The 19,428-nt window shown below is 53.1% G+C and overlaps 2 protein-coding genes across 3 annotated transcripts in view; both read left to right on the top strand.

The window, feature by feature from the left end:
- Positions 1 to 943: 943 nt before the first annotated feature.
- On the top strand, positions 944 to 8,500 carry Mmp9 (matrix metallopeptidase 9). The gene is made up of 13 exons (XM_076849203.2): positions 944 to 1,084; positions 1,554 to 1,786; positions 2,111 to 2,259; positions 2,526 to 2,654; positions 2,758 to 2,931; positions 3,142 to 3,315; positions 3,687 to 3,863; positions 3,983 to 4,138; positions 4,957 to 5,227; positions 5,355 to 5,494; positions 6,102 to 6,252; positions 6,351 to 6,454; positions 8,260 to 8,500. The coding sequence occupies exons 1-13, from the start codon at positions 944 to 946 to the stop codon at positions 8,376 to 8,378; spliced, it is 2,118 nt and encodes a 705-aa protein (XP_076705318.2). The 3' UTR covers positions 8,379 to 8,500.
- Positions 8,501 to 12,702: 4,202 nt separating this feature from the next.
- Slc12a5 (solute carrier family 12 member 5) overlaps positions 12,703 to 19,428 on the top strand; it is a 33,341-nt gene continuing 26,615 nt past the window's right edge. For both annotated transcript variants that reach the window (XM_076849199.2, XM_076849200.2), the window contains exon 1: positions 12,703 to 12,823. In XM_076849199.2, coding sequence (XP_076705314.1) covers positions 12,703 to 12,823 — 121 coding nt within the window. The remainder of the gene's footprint in view (positions 12,824 to 19,428) is intronic.

Here is a 19,428-nt window from a genome sequence, read left to right as displayed (position 1 = left end):
GGCATAGAGCCAAAGACCCTAGTGTTCTCATTCCCCGTCACAATCCTGGTCTTGGCCTCTGTAATTAAAAATCACCACCATCTACTGGGGACTTAAAATGTACTCAGTACTAAGCATTGTATGTATTTGATATTTATCTGCACATCAGTTTAGGGACCAAAAGTCCATTTTTTACCGCTGAGGAAACAAATTCAGTGTGGTGAGGACATTTGCCCAAGGCCCTGAAAGAAGAATACAGCCAACTCTGCTGGTTTGCAGAAGCATAAAGGCTTCCTTTACTATCCTGAGCACAGGGGGTTCCCCAGGAGAAATCCCCCAGGTTGTGCCTCCAGAACCCAGACCTTCCGCCCCCAGATGGGAGAGGAAAACAAGTCCAGACAGGTTTTCAGGGAGATGAGAGCACAGAGCCCGGAGTGTGGGGAGGGGCTAAGATGGGACTCTGGCCAAGGCCACATAGCTGGAAAATGGCAGAGGTGGGACTGAAATCCAAGGAGGGGAGGTAGCAGATGGACAGAGGTGGGCTGGGGATCTCAAGGAGTCTGGACAAGGAGCCTGGGGAAGGACGTTCTGTGGCTGACCACTTGAGGCCTTTAGATTGAGGGCTGGGGGAGTCCACCCCCTCCCTCCCTTTCCCACAAACTCTGCAGTTTGCAAAACCAGCCCCTCCCGGGAGCGCCTGTGGTTTCCTGCGGGTCTGGGGTCCTGCCTGACTCTGCAGTGGAGCTGCGACAGGCGGGGACAGGAGGAATGGTGTAAGACCTTTCTTTGTCTTCTAGGGCTGGGGCTGCTCAGCGCATGTGCGCACACACACACACACACACACACACACACACCCTGAGTCAGCACTTGCCTGGAGGGGCGGGGCAGGGTCACTGATTCAGTTAGTGGCAACTCTTTAAAGCCCCTGCTAGGACAGCTGCAGCCAGACACTGCTACCCTCACCATGAGATCCCGGCAGCCCCTGGTCCTGGCACTTCTGGTGCTGGGATGTTGCTCTGCCGCACCTGCACAGCGCCAGCCCGCCTTTGTGGTCTTCCCCAGAGACCTGAGAACCACCAATCTCACTGATATGCAGCTGGCACAGGTGAGCAAACACCTCCACGGAGAGTGGGGGAGGGCTGGCCAGGAAGGTATGCAGTGGACCAAAGGGGGCATGGGGCCTCAGAGATATTCAGGGACGTCTTGGGATGATGGGGAACAGAGGTGTCTGGGGTGAGGCACTGGGGTCTGCGATGTTCAGAGCAGATAACAGAAAATGGGGGTTGCTAGGTGGGCAATGGAAGATGGTGTGGGGAATGGGACACTGGAGGATTCTGGAGTGGTCAAGAATTGGGAGTGAACAAGGGTAAGCCCTAGGGGTCCTAGAGAGAGCAGTGCCCAGGGGTGGGAAGGAGCTGAGGGTGTCTGCAGGAGGTGGATTCTTGAATGGGCAGCACTAGTGTCCTGGATATAATGCCTTACTGATAACCCCTGAGCACCTGAGAGACAAGTCCTGGGCCAGAAGGGCAGAGAAAGGGGCTGGGATCTGGGATGTCTCTGCTCTCCATCCTCAGGAATACCTATTCCGCTATGGTTACACTCGCGTGGCTGAGATGCATACGGATGCACTGTCCCTGCGCCCAGCACTGCTGCTTCTGCAGAAGCGGCTGTCCCTGCCCCAGACCGGTCAGCTGGACAGCGCCACCCTGAAGGCCATGCGAACCCCACGCTGCGGTGTCCCAGATCTGGGCAAATTTCAAACGTTTGAGGGTGATCTCAAGTGGCACCACCACAACATCACATACTGGTGAGCGGTTGGGGTCAGAGTGGGTGACCAGCGTGGGGTCGGGATCCGGGTTTGTACTGGGGTGATCACATCCTGTCATAGGTCCTGGATCCACTACTTGTAGGGCCTGGGTCAAAAGGCTCCACCTCTGAGCCTCAGTTTCCCTTTCTGAGTGGAACTTCTGTCAGGTCCATTGTGGGGACCCAAACGGCGGCGTGGGGGATACCTGAGGGGGATGCCCTCTGGGAACAAGGCATATGTTGAAGACTCTGAAACGTGGGGTGTCGCTGCTGTCCTGCCCCATCCTCTCACTTCTGACCTCTTTCCTCCCACCTTCCCCTACAGGATCCAAAACTACTCGGAAGATTTGCCGCGCGACGTGATCGACGATGCCTTTGCCCGTGCCTTCGCGGTGTGGAGCGCAGTGACGCCGCTCACCTTCACTCGCGTGTATGGCCGGGAAGCAGACATCGTCATCCAGTTTGGTGTCGCTGGTGAGAAGGGGCAAATCAGGACTCCCGGACCAGGCCTGGGAGGGAGGGCCAAGGAGAGCAGAGCCGCGGTGGACCCGCTTTCCTGGTGGCCTTGACCGCCACTTGCGCACAGGGCGCCCCCACCTGCGGGAGGGCAGAGCGCTCACTCCAGGCTTGGAAAGCGGTGCGCGGGGAGATTTCCTGGCCGAGCTGGGTCCCGCGCCCTTGCACAGCGCACAACCTACCCAGCGATACTTGGCTGACTCGGGTTCCTTCTGCATCTTTAGAGCACGGAGACGGGTATCCCTTCGACGGGAAAGACGGGCTTCTGGCACACGCCTTTCCTCCTGGCCCCGGTATTCAGGGAGACGCCCACTTCGATGATGAAGAGTTGTGGTCGCTGGGCAAGGGCGTCGGTGAGATCTGGAGCCGCCCCGGCGTCCCTACACGCCTGCCTCCTCCATTCCCTTCTCCCACGTCCATAAGCAGCCTTCCTGACTCTAGTCCTCTTTCCCTCAGTGGTTCCTACCCACTTTGGAAACGCAAATGGAGCCCCTTGTCACTTCCCCTTCACCTTTGAGGGCCGCTCCTACTCCGCCTGCACCACGGACGGCCGCACCGACGGCGCTCCTTGGTGCAGCACGACCGCCAACTATGACACAGACCGCAAGTTCGGCTTCTGCCCCAGTGAGAGTGAGTGAGGGGTCATGGCGAGGGATGTGGGTGTCACTACCCTTGAAGGTCCAGAATCTTAGATTCTAATCCCATCTTTGCCACCAGTGCTGTGTGGCCTGCAAGTCATTCTCCTGCTCTCTGGGCCCAATTTCCTGAACTGAAGGGAGGAGGGTTGGACTGCAAGTGGTCGGTGGAGCACGAGAAGGTAAATGGTTCTCACCTCCCCAGAACTCTACACCCAGCATGGCAATGCAGATGGCAAACCCTGCGTGTTTCCATTCATCTTCGAGGGCAATTCCTACTCTGCCTGCACCACCCAAGGTCGCTCTGATGGCTACCGCTGGTGTGCCACCACCGACAACTATGACCAGGACAAGCTTTATGGCTTCTGCCCAACTCGAGGTACCTAGTCTGCCTACCTGATTCAGCCTTCCTCTGCCATCCTGCATTGGTTCCTCAAATGTGGCTCCTTCACTCATTATTCTGTCTCTACTCCTTCCTCATCCACACACCATGACTATGTCCCCTCGCCCTAACTTCCAGTTGCCCAGCCAAAAGTCCAGGGCTTGGACTTTCCTTGCTCAGCCTGAGGCCTCTTCCTTGGTTTGGTGACCTAGGCCCTGATCATTGGAGACCCGGGTCTCTGCTGTGCTCCATAGCGCCCATAGGCTTTAGAAATAGGCCACCAAGATCCTCTAGCTCCTTGCTTGGCCCCCCTCTGGCACTTTATTGGACCCAGTCCCCTGGCTCACCAACACTCTGGGTCTCTCCAGCTGATGCAACTGTGATTGGGGGCAACTCCGCCGGGGAGCTGTGCGTCTTCCCCTTTATCTTCCTGGGCAAGGAGTACTCAACCTGTACCAGCGATGGCCGCAATGATGGGCGCCTCTGGTGCGCCACCACCTCCAACTTCGACAATGACAAGAAGTGGGGCTTCTGCCCAGACCAAGGTGAGCGGGATGGTTCAGGGGCTTCCAGGCTGGGGGCTGTGGCCTGGGCCGTAGTGGTGGTCGGGTGGCCAGTGCTGGGGACTCTGCCCGGAGCTACATTTCAGGTTCCTTCCCTCCAGGATACAGCCTGTTCCTTGTGGCAGCACACGAGTTCGGTCATGCGCTGGGTCTGGATCACTCCTCCGTGCCAGAGGCGCTCATGTACCCCATGTATCGCTTCCTGGAGGGCTCCCCACTGCATGAGGACGACATGAAGGGTATCCAGCATCTCTATGGTGAGGCTGCAGGACAGGGGTGGACGCAGCAGAAGAAATGGGGTAGCTCAGCCACAGGACCAGGGATTGCCAGAGGGGGAGGACCTCAACATCCGTCGGGGTGGGGCCTGGGAGCAGCCTGGTCAATGCTTGGAGATGGTGCTAAGGAACCCACACTCTAGGGAGAGGTAGATATGGTTCAAAAGCCAGACAAGCCACTTCATAGCCGGTGACCTTGGGTATATCAACTCACCCCTCAGTTTCCTGTCTGTAAAGTGTTAATTTTAGTACTTGCCTCAAAGGGCTGTCATGAAATTTAATGAGTTAGAATGACGTGTGGCATATAGGAAGCATCGTGTGTTTGATATTTTCATTGTCATGATCTAGTGTTAGTTCCTCATTAAAAAAAATTGGGGATATGGAGTGCTGGGGTATAGCTCAGTGCTGAGTGTCATGTGCAAAGACCTGGGTTCAGTTCCCAGCAACACACACACACACACACATACACACACACACACACAGAGAAAGGAGCAAAAACAGGTGAGGGTATAAAAGAATCTAAGTCATAGTTTTTTTGATTTTTGTTTTTTTAAGATCAAAGGCTAACCTGTGAGTTTCTAAAGCCCTCAGCACTGTTTGGGATGGTGAGCCCTCGGTCCTCTGTGCACAGGGCCCAGGCCAGGAAAAGTATGACTTGAATAAAAGCCGAGGGCATGGGGAGCGCCTGCCGGCGGCTCGGTGAAGGCCGGCTCCAGGCTAGCGAGGAGAGCTGCGCCTGCGCGGGGCTCTGCTGGGCTGCGGGAGTGGAGCCGGGAGTCTCAGTCAGGGTCTCTCTTTAGGTTCTCGGCCTGAACCTGACCCAAGACCTCCGTCCACCACCACACCTGAACCGCAGCCCACCGCTCCCCCGACGGTCTGCCCCACCGCCCGCCCCTCAGAGCTCCCCACAACCGGCCCTACAGGCCCCCCTTCAGCTGGCCCTACAGGTCCTCCCACGGCTGGTCCTTCTGAGGCCCCAGTGACTTTGGATCCGGTGGACAGTCCCTGCAATGTGGACGTTTTCGACGCCATTGCGGAGATCGGGAACTATCTGCACGTCTTCAAGGATGGGTGAGTGGGCGGGGGTGTGCGGATGAGGGATGTTGGGTCGAAGGATGTGCGGTGAGGGGCCGCCTCCTCCGCCGCTGGCCCCAGGCTCGATGCTCAGCGCCCTGTCCTGCCCTTTTCACGTCCTCAGACGGTATTGGCGATTCTCTGAGGGCAGAGGGTCCCGGCTGCAGGGCCCCTTCCTTATCGCCGACACGTGGCCCGCGTTGCCCGCCCGACTGGACTCTGCCTTCGAGGAGCCACTCTCCAAGAAGATTTTCTTCTTCTCGGGTTAGTTTTCTGCTCTCTTGCTCCGCCACCTCTCATCCCGCGCCAGGCAGGGAGGATCAAGAGACCCACTGTGACCGGTGAAGCATACATCAGTGCCAGGTGCCAAGGTGCACCCTGTGATCCCAGCAACTCTGGAGGCTGAGCCAGGAGGAGGCCTAGTTCCAGGCCAGTCTCAGCAATTTAGTGAGGCCCTAAGCAATTTAGTGAGACTCTGTCTCAAATTAAAAACAAACAAAAAAAAAAAAAAAAAAAGAAAGAAAGAAAGAAAAGGCTGGAGATGTAGCTCAGAGTTACGGCGCCCTAGGACTTAATTCCTAGCACATCTAAATAAATAAATAAATAAATTTAATTAGGTAAAAAATTACACGATTGGAAAAGGGCGCCCCCTCCTGGTACCCGTAAATTGTCATATTTTCTGGGGTTGCATTTGGGTCCGGCTGCTCGCCACCCCTTGCACACTGGTACCCAGCTGTTGGGCCTCTTGGCTGCCGAGACTCCGGGCACGCCGGGCTAGGAAAGGCCTGGCCGGCTTCTCCCCTCGGACATTCAAGGAGGACTCCGTCCCTGCCCCGCATGCCCAGTCCGACGTGACCCTTCTCCCCTGCAGGGCGCCAAGTGTGGGTGTACACGGGAGCGTCGGTGCTGGGCCCGCGGCGTCTGGACAAGCTGGGTCTGGGCTCTGAGGTGACCCAAGTCACCGGGGTCCTCCCGCGTGGCGGGGGCAAGGCGCTGCTGTTCAGCAGGCATCTCTTCTGGAGGTGAGAGCCACGCGGCCGCCGGCAGGGGGAGCCCAGGCGCCGTCGGCCGCCCGCGGGCTCAGCACCGTCCCTTCGCCCCACCCCCCACCCCGCTGCAGGTTCGACGTGAAGACGCAGAGGGTGGATTCCCGGAGCCCCACTCCGGTGGATCAGATGTTTCCCGGGGTGCCCTTGAACACGCACGACATCTTCCAATACCGAGGTGAGGCTGCAGTGCGAGCCAGGGTCTCCCTTTAGGAGACCCCACCCCTACTCGCCCCACTGCGATGGCGATTGGACAAATTCTCAACAAGAAAGAAAAGGGTCCCTGGAGATTGGGGAAGTGCCCCAGCAGTGACCGACTAACTCTCTGTAGAGGCAGAGACTTCCCCAAGTCTTACAGGGAGTCAGCAGCAGAGTCAGGACTAGGACCCAGAATAACCGCGTCCCCAACAGGAAGCTGTTTCCCCTTTAGCACAGGATGTAGCTTTGCAAGGGGGCATGTTCCTTTGTCACACAGCAACTATCAGGTGCCATAATACGGCAAGAGCTATGCAGCCACTGGGATACAGTGAGAGAAAAGGCAGCTCCTAGCTGGGCGTCTCTGGGCAAGCCACTGCCGCTCTTGGAGCCTCTGCGTTCCCATCTGTGAGTTGGGGACGATTAGAGCTAGAGTTACTGTCCTTTCTCCTCCTCCTCCTCCTCCTCCTCCTCCTCCTCCTCCTCCTCGATTAGAGCTAGAGTTACTGTACTTTCTCCTCCTCCTCCTCCTCCTCCTCCTCCTCCTCCTCCTCCTATGCCATCAGTTGACAAGATCTGTTCTCTTTACAGACAAAATCATTTTTGAATCTAGCATTTTTTACTATCTCCTTTGCAAACCCTTTAATCCAAGCCATATTGGTTTCCAGTAACCTTTGGTGTATTCCCTGAGAGTAGGGAGGGGAATGGTCCGGACATGACCCCCAGCCTATTCCAAGGTCAAGGAAACTTACACGATCTGACCCCTGCTGTCCCATCCTCTCTGCTGCTCCTGTGATTCCCTGTACTCCACCTCCACCTGCTGCTCTTTAAACAGATCAAGGTCATTCCTGTCTTAGGGCCTTTGTACCTTCTGTTCCCTCTGTCTGGAAGTCTCTTTCCCTACATTGTCACCAGGCTGCCTCTCTCTCATCCTTCAGATCTCAGTGTTAAGGCCACCTCAGAGAACTCTCGTTATCTTTTCACTTGGGAGTTTGTATTTCTTTTTTTTTAATATATATATATATATATATTTTTAGGTGTAGATGGACACAACACAATGCCTTTATTTTTATGTGGTGCTGAGGTCGAACCTGGGTCCCACCCGTGCTAGGCGAGCGCTCTATTGCTGAGCCACAATCCCAGCCCAGGAGTTTGTATTTCTTCCATAGCTTTCTACATTGTCAGAACCAATTTCATTTGTCTTCATATTTGTTTATTAGTCCTCTGGCTTGCGCCACCAAAAGAATTCAGATCATGCCTATATATATATATATGTATTTTTTTTTTTGGTTTTGTTTTTTGCTATATCTCTATTACCTCCAACAGTCTTGGCACATAGTAGGTACTCAATAATTTTAATTATATTCATCTTTTTTAAGAAAATTAGAGTCAGTAATTTTTTTTTTTTTTTTGCAGTGCTAGGGTCTTGTTCATGCTAGTCAAGTTGTATACCTCTGAGCCACACCCCCAGCTCCAGTAAAAATTTTTTGAATGAATACATGGATTTGCTCAATGAATAGTATTGAGTGAATTTCTTTGAGTATTAAGATAGGCCATCCATTCATTTATTTTCTAGTTCATTCACAAAATGTGTAGGGAGCACCTACTGTGTGCCACTGCCTTCCAGCATCTCACAGGCAGGTGGTGGAGATGGAAGTGTCATGTAAAAATCTTGGAAAAATCTAGAAAGCCAGGAGGGATGATTGCAAAGCTCTTGCTCCTGTGTCTGCAGATGTATGTGGGGGTGGGGTGGGAGTCACCCCTCTCATGCCTGGCTATCCCCTGCAGAGAAAGCCTACTTCTGTCAGGACCGCTTCTTCTGGCGAGTGAGTTCCAAGAAAGAGGTGAACCAGGTGGACCAAGTGGGCTACGTGACCTATGACCTCCTGCAGTGCCCTGAGGACTAGGGCTCCAGCAGCGCAGTGCAGGTCCCCACGGGACCTCTCCACGGGGAAGAGGCCAGTTTGCAGGATACAAACTGGTGAAGTCTTCTAGAACACAGAGAGGAGTGGGGGTGGGCTGGGCCCTCTCTTCACAGCTTTCTTTTTTGTCCGAATGTTTTTAATAAACTTGGATTCTCTAACCTTTAGGAGCAGATTTCCTTTATGTATGTTCGCATTTTATGGGTGTTTTCATATTTGCTTATTAGTCCTCTGTCTTGCCCCACTAGAGTATAAGCATCAAAAGAATTGAGACCTCCAACAGTTTTGGCACACAGTAGGTACTCAGTAATTTCTATCATATTCATTTTTTTTAATCTTGGATTCTCCTCCGTCATATGGACGGATGTATATATTTCACTGATAGAGTGCTTACTAGGTGCCAGGCAGGGTTCTGGGATTCTCATAAATATTAACGTATCCAGTCCTTCCTATTAGAAATGTTTGTGATTGCTTCTATTTTACAGCTGAGGAAATGACCTATTTATTCATCCATCAAACATTTATGGAGCCCCTTCATGGAGTGAGGCTCTGTGCTGGGCACTGGAGACAGAGGAATGAATTGGTCTAATCTTTCTCTGAAGGACCTCCCAGTGGTCCTCAGACCTTAGAGGGAATGACAGTGTCCTCAGAGCTTCCTAGAACACAGACCCAAGCTTCATTCTCAGAGGCAGATTCTGTGGCTGGTGGGGTGGGGTTATGCTGGGAAGGTGCAGAGCCTGTCATCCTTGTGTGTGTGTGTGTGTATGTGAGAGAGAGAGAGAGAGAGATTTGTGCATCACGGTTGAAGTAGGAGAACATTTCCCAGCCAGGATGCCCTCTCACCTGGGACTGGTTGGGGAGGATGAACAAGGGCATCTTCCTGTGCCAACGGGCCCATCTTCATAGAGGGAATCTGCTAAGAACTGTGAACTCTTCTGTGCCCCTCACACGTGTGTGTATGCAACAACAGATACTCGGATGGTGCTCGCAGCGTTTTTCATATGGCAACAGCCTAGGAGCCTGGGATGAGGCAGTGAGTAAGTAAAATATGCACACAAACATGACAGTAGCTACCTCTTGTACATCATCATGTGCCAGGCCCTGTTCCAAGTCTTTGTGTGAGTTAAAACCATCCCATGAGACAGGTACTACTGTTGCCTTCCAGGAACTATTATAGTCATTACCAGCCCCCGGTTTTACATATGAGAAGCTAAGGCCAAGTGACCCAATTCACCCCAGGCCTCACAGCTAGTGAGCAGTGACAGTGGCATTGGAATGTGCGCTCTTGGTGCAAACAGTGGGAGAAGAGAAAAAGCAGGGGTGGGGGGATGATGAACTCAAGGATGCAGAGGTGGCATGTGGATAGGAGAGGACAAAAAGGATTCTGGAATGGTTGAGATAGGAGAAGGGGCGAGGGCCAGCTGAGAGAAGACCCAGATGCCAAGATGAGGTGTGTGGGTTTGACCTCACAGGACAGTGGGGGACCTCGACTGAAGAGCGGGGTGGGTGAGTGGAGGTGCTGGGTTTCATTAGATCAGATCATCTCCTGGACCAGAAGCCTACGTGGGAATTTAAAGAGGAGTTCAGAGAACTGCCCCCAGGTTTCTTCTGGGGGAACCCACTCTCCAAAGTCCTCTGTTTCTCGCCCAGGAGTGACCCACCTTTAAAATCCCTCTCACCTCCCGTCTGCCTCTAGACACGATTCTGTTTCTCTGCTTTCATCCTCATCACAGGAAAACTCCCCCCATATGGTCTCTATTCCCCCAGCTCCCCTTCTCAGTTCCCATCCTCCTCTCACTAATCCCGCCTCCTGTCAGCCCCACTAAGCCACTGAGTCTCCCTCTCTAAGCCACCACGGGCTCCAGCTGCCAGTGCATCACGCACTGGTGGGATTGACCTGCCCTCCCTCCTGAAATTCTTTCTTCCCTTGGTCTCAGAGACGCCCGAGTCCTGGTTCTCCTCCCACTCACTGGCTGGATCCTCCACTTGGCAACCTTTGAGTGATGGCGCCCTTGCACCCCGTGCCTGGACTTCTCTCTTCTGTGTTCACTTATTCCCTGTGCTCTGCTAAAGACTCCACAATTTATATCCCCAGTCTTAACCTCTTCCCTGAGCTCCAGATGCATATGCTCAACTGCCTACTCCTTGTTGACTTACCAGGCATTTCAACCAATCAGGTCAAACCCTACTCTTGGGCACCATCTTCCAAAACCGCTCCTCCTCCAGTCATGACCACATTAATCAAAGACAATCTCATCTACCCGCAATCAAGCCTAAAACCTGATCATCCTAAAACCTAGGAACAAGTTATTTAAGCTTCTGATTCTAGTATGGGGAATCTCAACCTCAGCATGACTGACTTTTCAGGCTGTACAATTCTTTGCTGTGGGAACCATTCCATCCATGATAGGATGTTTGGTGTCTTCCTATGGGAAGTAGCATGATCCATGGCCAGGTGCTAGGCCCATTCAGTGTCAGCCCTTCTCCTATGACAGGCCCCATTGTAGGGACAAGGTACAGTGAGGTGATGGTGGACCTACGATTCATGAGCCAGCAGATTTGGTGCAAATCCAAGGTAAAAGTATTGCCCTCCTCCTGCTATGACAACTGAATATTTCCCCAAACATTGTCAAATATCCCCTGATGGGCAACATGGACCCAAGACAAGAACTTTGCTTTAATAAATGTAGGACAAGTGCACTTATTACAAGCGTATGTTTCAATACATCTTCACAAACTGAAGGCGACCAGCACCTAGAACCAGAAACAAAGCACCGTCATCACCCCAGAAGCCCCTTCAGCCTCCCTTGCAATCAATTCTTCTCTGTAAAAGTTACTACTAACAGCTTCTAACAGCTTAGGTAGACTCTGACCATTTCTTAAGCTTTACTTAAATGTTATAAGGGATGTACTTCTTTGTGTCTGGAGTCTTTTGCTCAATGTTATATTTGTGAGAGTCATCCATATTATTCTGTAAATTGTGCCTTGTTTATTCTTTAGTATTGTGTAGTGTTCCATTCTGTGAATGTACTACAAAATTTATGTATTTTATTATTGATAGACACTTTGGTGGGTTCCAGTGGGTTATGAGTAATGTCGTATGAAGATTCTTGGAAATGCCTTTTGGTACCCATGGGCAGCCATTTCTTTGGTGTGTATACCTAGGATATATGCATGGAGTGACCAAACAGAGGTCCTCTTGGACTCCGCTCCTACCATCATCCACCAGGCCCCACCATCAGCAGGTCCTGCTGATTCCTCTTCCATAACTTACCTGAAAGCAGATGATGGTCACCACTTTAGCCTGGTCATCATCACTTCCCACCTGGGGTGGGTGGGGGGGTCTGCAGGAGACTCCTAATTAGATTCCCAGCTTCCACGCCTGCCCTTCTTTAGCAGAGTGTTCACTCACAACCAGAGTGATCCATTACAATATAAATCAGATCACAGCATTCCTATGTTCAGAACCCTTCAATGGTTTCCTTTGTGGATTAGAAAAGAATCCAGACTCCTCCCCAGAGACTTCAAAAGATCATTTGAACTACTTTCCTCTCTTCTTCATCTGTCATCCTTCTCTTTTAGACACTATTTTAGACACTCTATTTTAGACACATCGGCATCTTGCTGCTTCTGCAACAGTCCAGGTTCCTTCCACCCCAGGGCCTTTGCATTTGCTATTTCTTCCGCCAGAGAATTCTTCCCCCAAATCTTTGAAAAGTGGCTCTTCTCAAATATCAATTGTCTGGGAAGCCTTCTCAGGCCACCCCTTAAAGTTGTTCTGCCCACTTCCCATGGCCTTCTTTTTTCCTTAACATATACCACAGTCTCAAATGATCTTATGTATGTCTGTTTACTTATATTCTTTCTCCCCTGTCTCCTCATTAGAAAATAATCCCCAGGAGGACCAGAAGCCAGTCCCTCTCATTCTCCGGTGTGTCCCCAGGGGCCTAGCCCTGCACCATTGTCTGAAACACAGGAGCGCCATTAACATGTGCTTGGTGAATGAGTGTACTCCGTTGGTTTAGGCCCCGGCTCCAAGGGTCACACACCGGGGCCCTTCATGAGGGATGACTCTCAGCCAGGTGGGCTCCTCAGGAACGTCGGGTGGAATTGAGAGCCCAGGGCCTCCGAGCGAAGTGGCCAGACTCGGGGAGGCCGGCGCAGCGGGCACTAGGACCCGGAGCGGCGCGCGGCGGACGGGGGGCGGGGGGCGGCGGGCGCGGGGAAGCGCCTCTGCTCCGTCCTGGAGGCCGGCTGCGGCCACTTGTGCGATCCGGGCCGCTCCGCGCCGCCCGGCCCCTTCCGCGCCATGAGCCGCAGGTTCACTGTCACCTCGCTGCCCCCCGCGGCGCCCGCCCGAGCCGCTGACCCGGAGTCCCGCCGGCACTCGGCCGCCGACCCCCGCCACCTCCCCGGGGAAGACGTCAAAGGTAGAGGCCTGCGGGGCGGGGCCTGGGGGCGGGGCCTGGGGCCGCTGGGGGCGGGGCCTGGACGGGGCGCCGGGTCCCGAGAGGCCGCCGAGCCCGGAGGAGTGGGAGTCCGAGGCCTGCGGAGCGCCCGGGGAAGTGCGAGGGGGCGTGGCCAGACGGGGGCGTGGCTGGGGGCGGGGCCTCGGGAGAGGCGCGGCCCCGGGCGCAGAGGGGCGATCTTGGGCCGCAGGGGCCCCGGTTAGTCCAGGGGTAGCTCAGAGCTCTAACGGGGGCACGAGAACTTGGGTTGGGTGCGGGACCAGAGGAAAGGGGACTGCTGTGCGGCGATCAAGGTCCAGAGCCAAGGGGAGAAGGCGGGATTAGGTCCCTTGGGGGCAGGAAAGGGAGAGGGTTGGACCTGGAATAGAGGAGTAGGGCCGGAGTGGGGCGGGGTTGAGGGCGGGAGGCAAAGAGAGTCAGGGTCGCTGGGACAGGGGCCAAGTCAGCGGGTTATCGCTGTAGGGAGTATCCGCCGATCATCTGCCTCCCTGGAGGCATCGCGGAACCCTGGGGCTCCCTAGGAGATGGAGACAGGAAAGTTGGTTTGAATCCTGGCCAGCTAGATCGGAGGAGGATCCCAAAGGGACTTCAGTCCGGACCCTCGGGGTCACCGCTTCTTCTCGGTTCCAGCTCCCGCAGGATTGGGAGGAGCCAGTTTATGTTGGGTTGGGGGCATCTTTTTCACGGGCCCAGTGCGATAGTCTTGGTCAAGATACAGAGGGGACGCGAGGGGTTAGGGTATTTCCGGTCTTCCATAAAGAAGTGTCATCCTGTGCTGGGGTGTAGACAAATGATAGAGCACTTGCCTACATGCACGAGCCCCCTTCTCCCCCGCCATACACACAATTAGCAACCTGGTCGCAAGCAGAACCTCCCTGCAGGGGGCATTTATCAGGTATCCTTTCCCTAGCTCTGCGCCCCTTAAGTCTGGAAGGAACGAGGCCAATCGGCTTGGAGTGGCCCTAGTGAGGGGAGGAGAAAGAACTTCCCCGGGCCACCAGGGGTCGCTGCTGAGCCGCAGGTGATCCTGCCCTGACTGGCGCAAACCCAAGCGCCCCAAACCCTTGAGTGGTAGGCAGATAATTCTTGAGCAAAACTCCTCGTTGTATAGACTAATATATGGAGGCCTGAACTTCCTCTGAATTCTGGTCCCGTAAACTGATCCCCTCTGGACGTGACCACTCCATTTCATTTCTTGAGATTCTTCCGCTGGCCACCTTTCCCATATTGTTTGCCCCCTTTTACCAGCCTCCCAGATCCAAACATCAGAAACCTGGAGCCAGTTCTTAATGCCTCCTTTTCTCTTCCCACCAAATCCAATTTGTCCTCGTGCGTTTGCCACTGACCTCCAAAACTGATCCTGAATTTGATTAGATCTCTCTCTGTCATCATCACCCTGGTCCAAGCCTCCAATGTTTCTCATGTGGTGTCCCTGCCTCCAGTCCTGCTCCAACCATCCCCCATGTAAGGTGCCTGTCACTGTAGGATAAAAGCCAAATCTTCTAATCTGTCACTCAAACTCTTTCTACAACCTTTCCTGGTATATTTATCAGTGTTCATCCCCCACTTCTGTAAACCAGGACAACTTTCCTCCTCGTTTTGTAAGTTATAGCTCATTTCATGTCTTCTGAAAATCCTTTTCAATGTCCCTTCTTCCCAGTCAGAGGTGCTCATCTCTCTTTGACCCACCCATTGGAGCACAAATCCCAGTGGATGGCAGTTATTTTCTTATGTGTCTCCTCCATTGGAGCATCTCAAGGACAGGGGCCATATCCTTTTATCTTTGTGTTTCAGGCCCAGCGCTTGGCATTTAGTAGGTGTTTGATGCCCATGGGTGAGAGATTGTGACTCTAGTCTCATACTTCTCCTACCTTATTACCTCCTTCTGTATCCCTGACCTGGGAATAAGATGACCCTCTCTTGTGTCCCAAGGTGACAGCTTAGTCTTCTCATTCACACTCCCAAGCTTCTGTACTATGGAAGTGAGACACACTCCCCAGGTTTCTGGTGTGCAGATGTGCATACCAAATGGATGTGATTCTTGGATGCCGTGTGCTTGTGGTAGAGGCTTTGTGTGTGTGTGTGTGTGTGTGTGTGTGTGTGTGTGTGCGTGTCCTGAAAAGGGAGATCCCTGTGGTGCTTGGTGAGTCAGGGCTTATGTGTGTTACTGCATTGCCAGTGTGCTGATTGGCATGTTGGTGTGTATATTTCTGTGTCTTTCTTGGGGGGGAGGGACCTGAGTGTATGAAAAGTTCTATCTTGAGAGTGGGTGACTTTTAACCTCTTAATCTCTGCAGCCTCAAACAGACCTGCTTGAAGGTCACTCAGTGGGAACTAGATGAGGCTCCTCAGGGGAAAGAGCATCTGGTGGTATCTTTTCCACAGTTGTTCTTGCATCAGCCCTCTGGTCCCAGAGAGATGCTCTCCCTACTCTTGTCCCTGGGCACAAAGGGAGAGGTGGCAACACTACAGGTATGGGAGGTTTGGAGGAGATCTTGCAGAGCCCATGTGTGTGTCCATTACTCTGGTTCAAGGGGGCGGGCTTTTCCCTTCATTGGGCTTCCGGCTTCCAGGGGATCAGATGTCAGCGGTTTGACCTACAGGTGGTGAAGAACAAGTCCAAGGCTGGGCCTGCGTGTGTCAGTTGCCCCACCTGCACCATGGGAAGACTGATGGGATCTGGCTGGAGAGAATTGGACTTGGGACAGGTTGTTACAATGCTGAGCTATTCCCCGGCCCTTTTATACCTCCCAGAAAGAACTCAGGACCTGGGGAGACTACAGGAGTTGGGATGTGTGCCCACAGATGGAGACAGGGGGAGAGGGCAAGACTACAAGGCAGCCCAGCCATCTCCAGCTCCGGCTCTGTGCTCTGGCCTTGGCAATTCCCCTCTGGGTCTCAGGTCACCTACCTGTATTGTAAAGCATGACACAAGCTTTCTGAGCACCCCTCTAGCCAAAAAGATGTCAAGAGGTTTTAAGGATCTAGAAGGGCAGAGCCATCTGCCTCCTCCAGACCCAAACCTCATGTTTCACTCTCTCCAACTGTAAATTGGGAAAAATGATGCTGTTACTATTACTGGTGTGTGTGTGTGTGTGTGTGTGTGCATGTGTGTGTGTGTGTGGGGGGAGGGATCTTCTCTGTCCAAGGAGTTCTCTAGTTGTTCATCCTAAGCCAGGACTCAGAGCCTCATTGCCCAGTACCTCAGCCCAAGGTGAGCCCTGGGAATCTCCATGGCAACAAACTGGTTATGAACGGGCTGCAGTTGCCATGGTGACAGGTCTCTCTCTCTCTCTCTCTCTCCTCTCTCATCCCCCTCCTCTCTTCTCAATGAACCAGAGAGATCTGCAGGCCTTAGCTTTCCTGGTGGGGTGGGAGTCGGGGTGGGTGCAGGAAGGGGTTCAGATTGGGAATCAGGGAAGACGGGTTGAATCTGCAGTGTAGTGGGGGGCTGTTGGGGGTGCTGTTTCTATGGCGACGGGGCTGCAGCCTGTTAATTAAGCCCCCGGTTGCCACGGAGACAGTGGTGGTTGACGTGCTCTGCGGCGAGCCCCGTGTGGGGTGTGCGGGGTGCTGGACTCACCGAGTTACTGCTGGGCTTCCGGGTCTGGAAGACGGGCTATGCAAGTGGGAGAGAAGAAGCGTGAAGGAGGGGGCTCAGGACCTTGGCTCCATGAGGCCACAGCTGAGGGGAGGTAGGTAGGTCATGGGGTGATGTCATGAGACAAGGAAGGATAGGAATTGAGCCCTGCGGGGAACACTGTCTGCTCTCTGAGGGGAAAGGACCCAGTCAGGTGTTCCAGGTTCCTCCTGACAGTTCCCTTTCCTGGTTCAATGGGTGGAGCCTAGGTTAGAGGTTACGGAGCTGCACTAGTCCCCACTGTCACAAGTTCACCCCATGAAGAAAATTCTTTCCGTTCCATTTCCATTCCCAGACTCCAATTTCACTGTAAGTGGTGGTGGGGAAAATAATCTAAAAAGTCTCTTCCAGTTCCCAAATCTTGATACCCAGGGGGCAGCTTCTCTGAGCTTCCCCTGCCTCTGGGAAATATAAGGTGGGAGGGGGTATGAGTTTTAGATTCAGAGTTCAAAAATAGGACCCCACCCAGCTCTGCAGCTTGTGTTGCTTTAATGAGGGGTTCCTCAGCATCAGACCCTCCTCTGGGTGAGGAAGCTTTGCTGAGCAGGCAGCTGGGTCCCTGGGGTTCAGAGATGAGGGCTACTTCTTATCGGCCAGTGCCAGGCTGGCAGTGTAGGAGGTGCCTGCAAGCGTTTTCTCAAACCCTCACCACTGACGGTTGGTATGAGGCTAGGTTAGGGCCCCCTATAAACTGAAGGATTGAGGTCTCTCCTTGCGATGTCCCCTTTCAGGTCTGGGCTCTGTGGCTTTAGTCGGAGGCTAATATGGAGCAGGAGGAAACAGGATTATGTAGCCTAGCCCTTTTGTTTTACAAATGAGATATTGAGGCTCAGAGAAAAGAACTTGGTTTTTCCCAGAAATACACAGAATTCCACTACCTCCTGAATTCCATATGGCTCTTGAGATCAGAACTCTGGTAAGGGTGGAAAGATGGGGTGGCCAGGGGAGGAGGAATCACCTGAACTCCCCAGGGACCTGGGTGTCCCCATGGTTTGGCTCCAGGTGGTCAGAGCTACCCTAGCTCTGGGCCACAAATTAAAGGAAATGACCCCAGGGGAATGTCGCAGACCTGAGATGCTGAAAACTACAGCATCTGCTTTATTCCATAGCACTTAGACAAACACACTTGACATGTTTCTAGTATGTCACACATCTCCGCAGAGTAATGGAATACCATAGTGTACTACTGCTGGTGGCAGTAGTAGTGGAGCACTGGGAAATTCTTGAACACTGGCCTTCCCCACCTACGACCCTTTTAATCCCTCTCACCAGTCCTAAATCATCTCACCTTTTTTTTGTGTCCCCTTCCAACCCAGAATACCAATGTGCACACCTCGACTGAATAGCTAACTCTCCACCCTAAAGGGTTAGTGTCAACATCAGACCCTTCAAAACCAAGTGGCAGCAATATGTTGTTGGTGGGTCCCTCGGAAGCATCTTTGAGTCAGTAACTGAATCCTCCGCATTGACCCAAAATGAAGTCCTGGACACATTTTTATCAGAATTGGAGCAGTGAGCCTTGTCCATGGTTCTGAATGGTCCTGTCTTATAAAGGGGTCTCTGTGGATATGGAAGGCTCTTTAGGACCCCAGCTAGAAGTCTCAGAGCAAGAGACTGAAGGTCTTCTGGGTCTCCTTTCCTTTGAAAATCAAGGGTCCATTCCAGCTTGGAATCTCTGAAGCCTGAGCATGAAAAGGAAAGGGCTCATCAGACCCAATATCTGTTCCTTTTTTTTAGGAGCCAGTAGCCAGAGGCCACTAAGTTAGAGATGCTGTCTCTTCTATTGAAGGAAAGACCAGTTCAAAGAAAGTTCTTCCAAGGATAAGAGCCCTAAATTGGAGTGAAGGGAACCGGATTCTAGACTGAGTTCTGCCCTTCACTGGCAAGCGAACTAGGCGATCATTGCCCCTCTTTGGTCCTTAGTGTTTTCATCTGTAAAAATGAAAGCTGTGTATTAGATAAGAAAAATAATACTTCTCTGGTCCTGTAACTCTCCTGGAATTTAGAGGACTAGTGTTTGGTGTTAAGGTGAGTTTGAAAATATTTTTCCTTAATTTGTTCATTCCCTCACATGTTTAGACCTTCCAGACACTTAAAGTGTTTAAAGCTCTGGGGCCAGTTTCTGAGATTTCTCCAACACTGACTCAAACCTGTATTCTAGGGGTTCCAGGATGATCAAGCTTCTGGGACCTGATCTCAGGAGAGGGGGCAGAAACACAGAAAGCATGTTAGCTGTGGAAGCCTCAGAAAGCAATCCTGGATTAGGGGATTAGACACTCCTGCCCCAGGAGAAAATCTGGTCCCCAACTGACTGGCGGCCTCATTCCCCCCTCCCCCACCCTGTCTCTGGCCAGCCTCAGGCCAGAGTGCCCTCCCTAGAGGCTGCACCATCCCTGGTGGAAAGTCAGTGCTCCCTGGAACATCATTGCTGTCTGTTCTCCTGATCATTCTCGTCCCCAGATCATTCTACCATCAGAAAGCCCCAGTCTGCAGACTCCAGAGACTTGTCCTGGGTGGGCGGGTGGGTGCGGGTGCTGAGACTCCTGTCAGTCTAAGCATAATAAGAGTGCACTGTAACTAGTAGGGCTCCACCCCATCCATTTTAAGATAGGATGGGTCAGACAATCAGTGACCCAAACCCCTTCCGGGGTGCAGCACAGTGCTTCACTTTGGGGCCCTGGGTTCTGCATGTCTCCACCTCCAACCTCTTGAATAGCGATATGAGAGTCTGATTCTCCTCCTCCCTTCAGGGCTGGCCTCTTCAGCTTTGCAGACAGGCTCCCTAGGGCCCCATATTCCATGGCGCTCCTCCACCCCGCCACCTCATCTTCCCTCTGGGGGTCACCTCAGACCCCCAGTCAGGCAGCCGCTGCGGGGCCACCTCCCGGCGGCCGCGACCTAGTTCCCTGACGTTATTTTTAGGGCG

The sequence above is a fragment of the Callospermophilus lateralis genome, chromosome 3 (genome assembly GCF_048772815.1).
Source record: "Callospermophilus lateralis isolate mCalLat2 chromosome 3, mCalLat2.hap1, whole genome shotgun sequence".
NCBI classification, from domain to species: domain Eukaryota; kingdom Metazoa; phylum Chordata; class Mammalia; order Rodentia; family Sciuridae; genus Callospermophilus; species Callospermophilus lateralis.
Note: the sequence above shows the minus strand (reverse complement) of the source record. Positions and strands in the feature narration are given on the sequence as shown.

What these genes read in the sequence shown, in the direction of transcription:
- Mmp9 (XM_076849203.2), top strand. Translation starts at nt 944, where the DNA reads ATGAGATCCCGGCAGCCCCTGGTCCTGGCACTTCTGGTGCTGGGATGT. An exon ending in GAAGATTTTCTTCTTCTCGG is followed by an intron (nt 5,495 to 6,101) that starts GTTAGTTTTCTG and finishes TCTCCCCTGCAG; the next exon opens with GGCGCCAAGTGTGGGTGTAC. An exon ending in CGACATCTTCCAATACCGAG is followed by an intron (nt 6,455 to 8,259) that starts GTGAGGCTGCAG and finishes TATCCCCTGCAG; the next exon opens with AGAAAGCCTACTTCTGTCAG.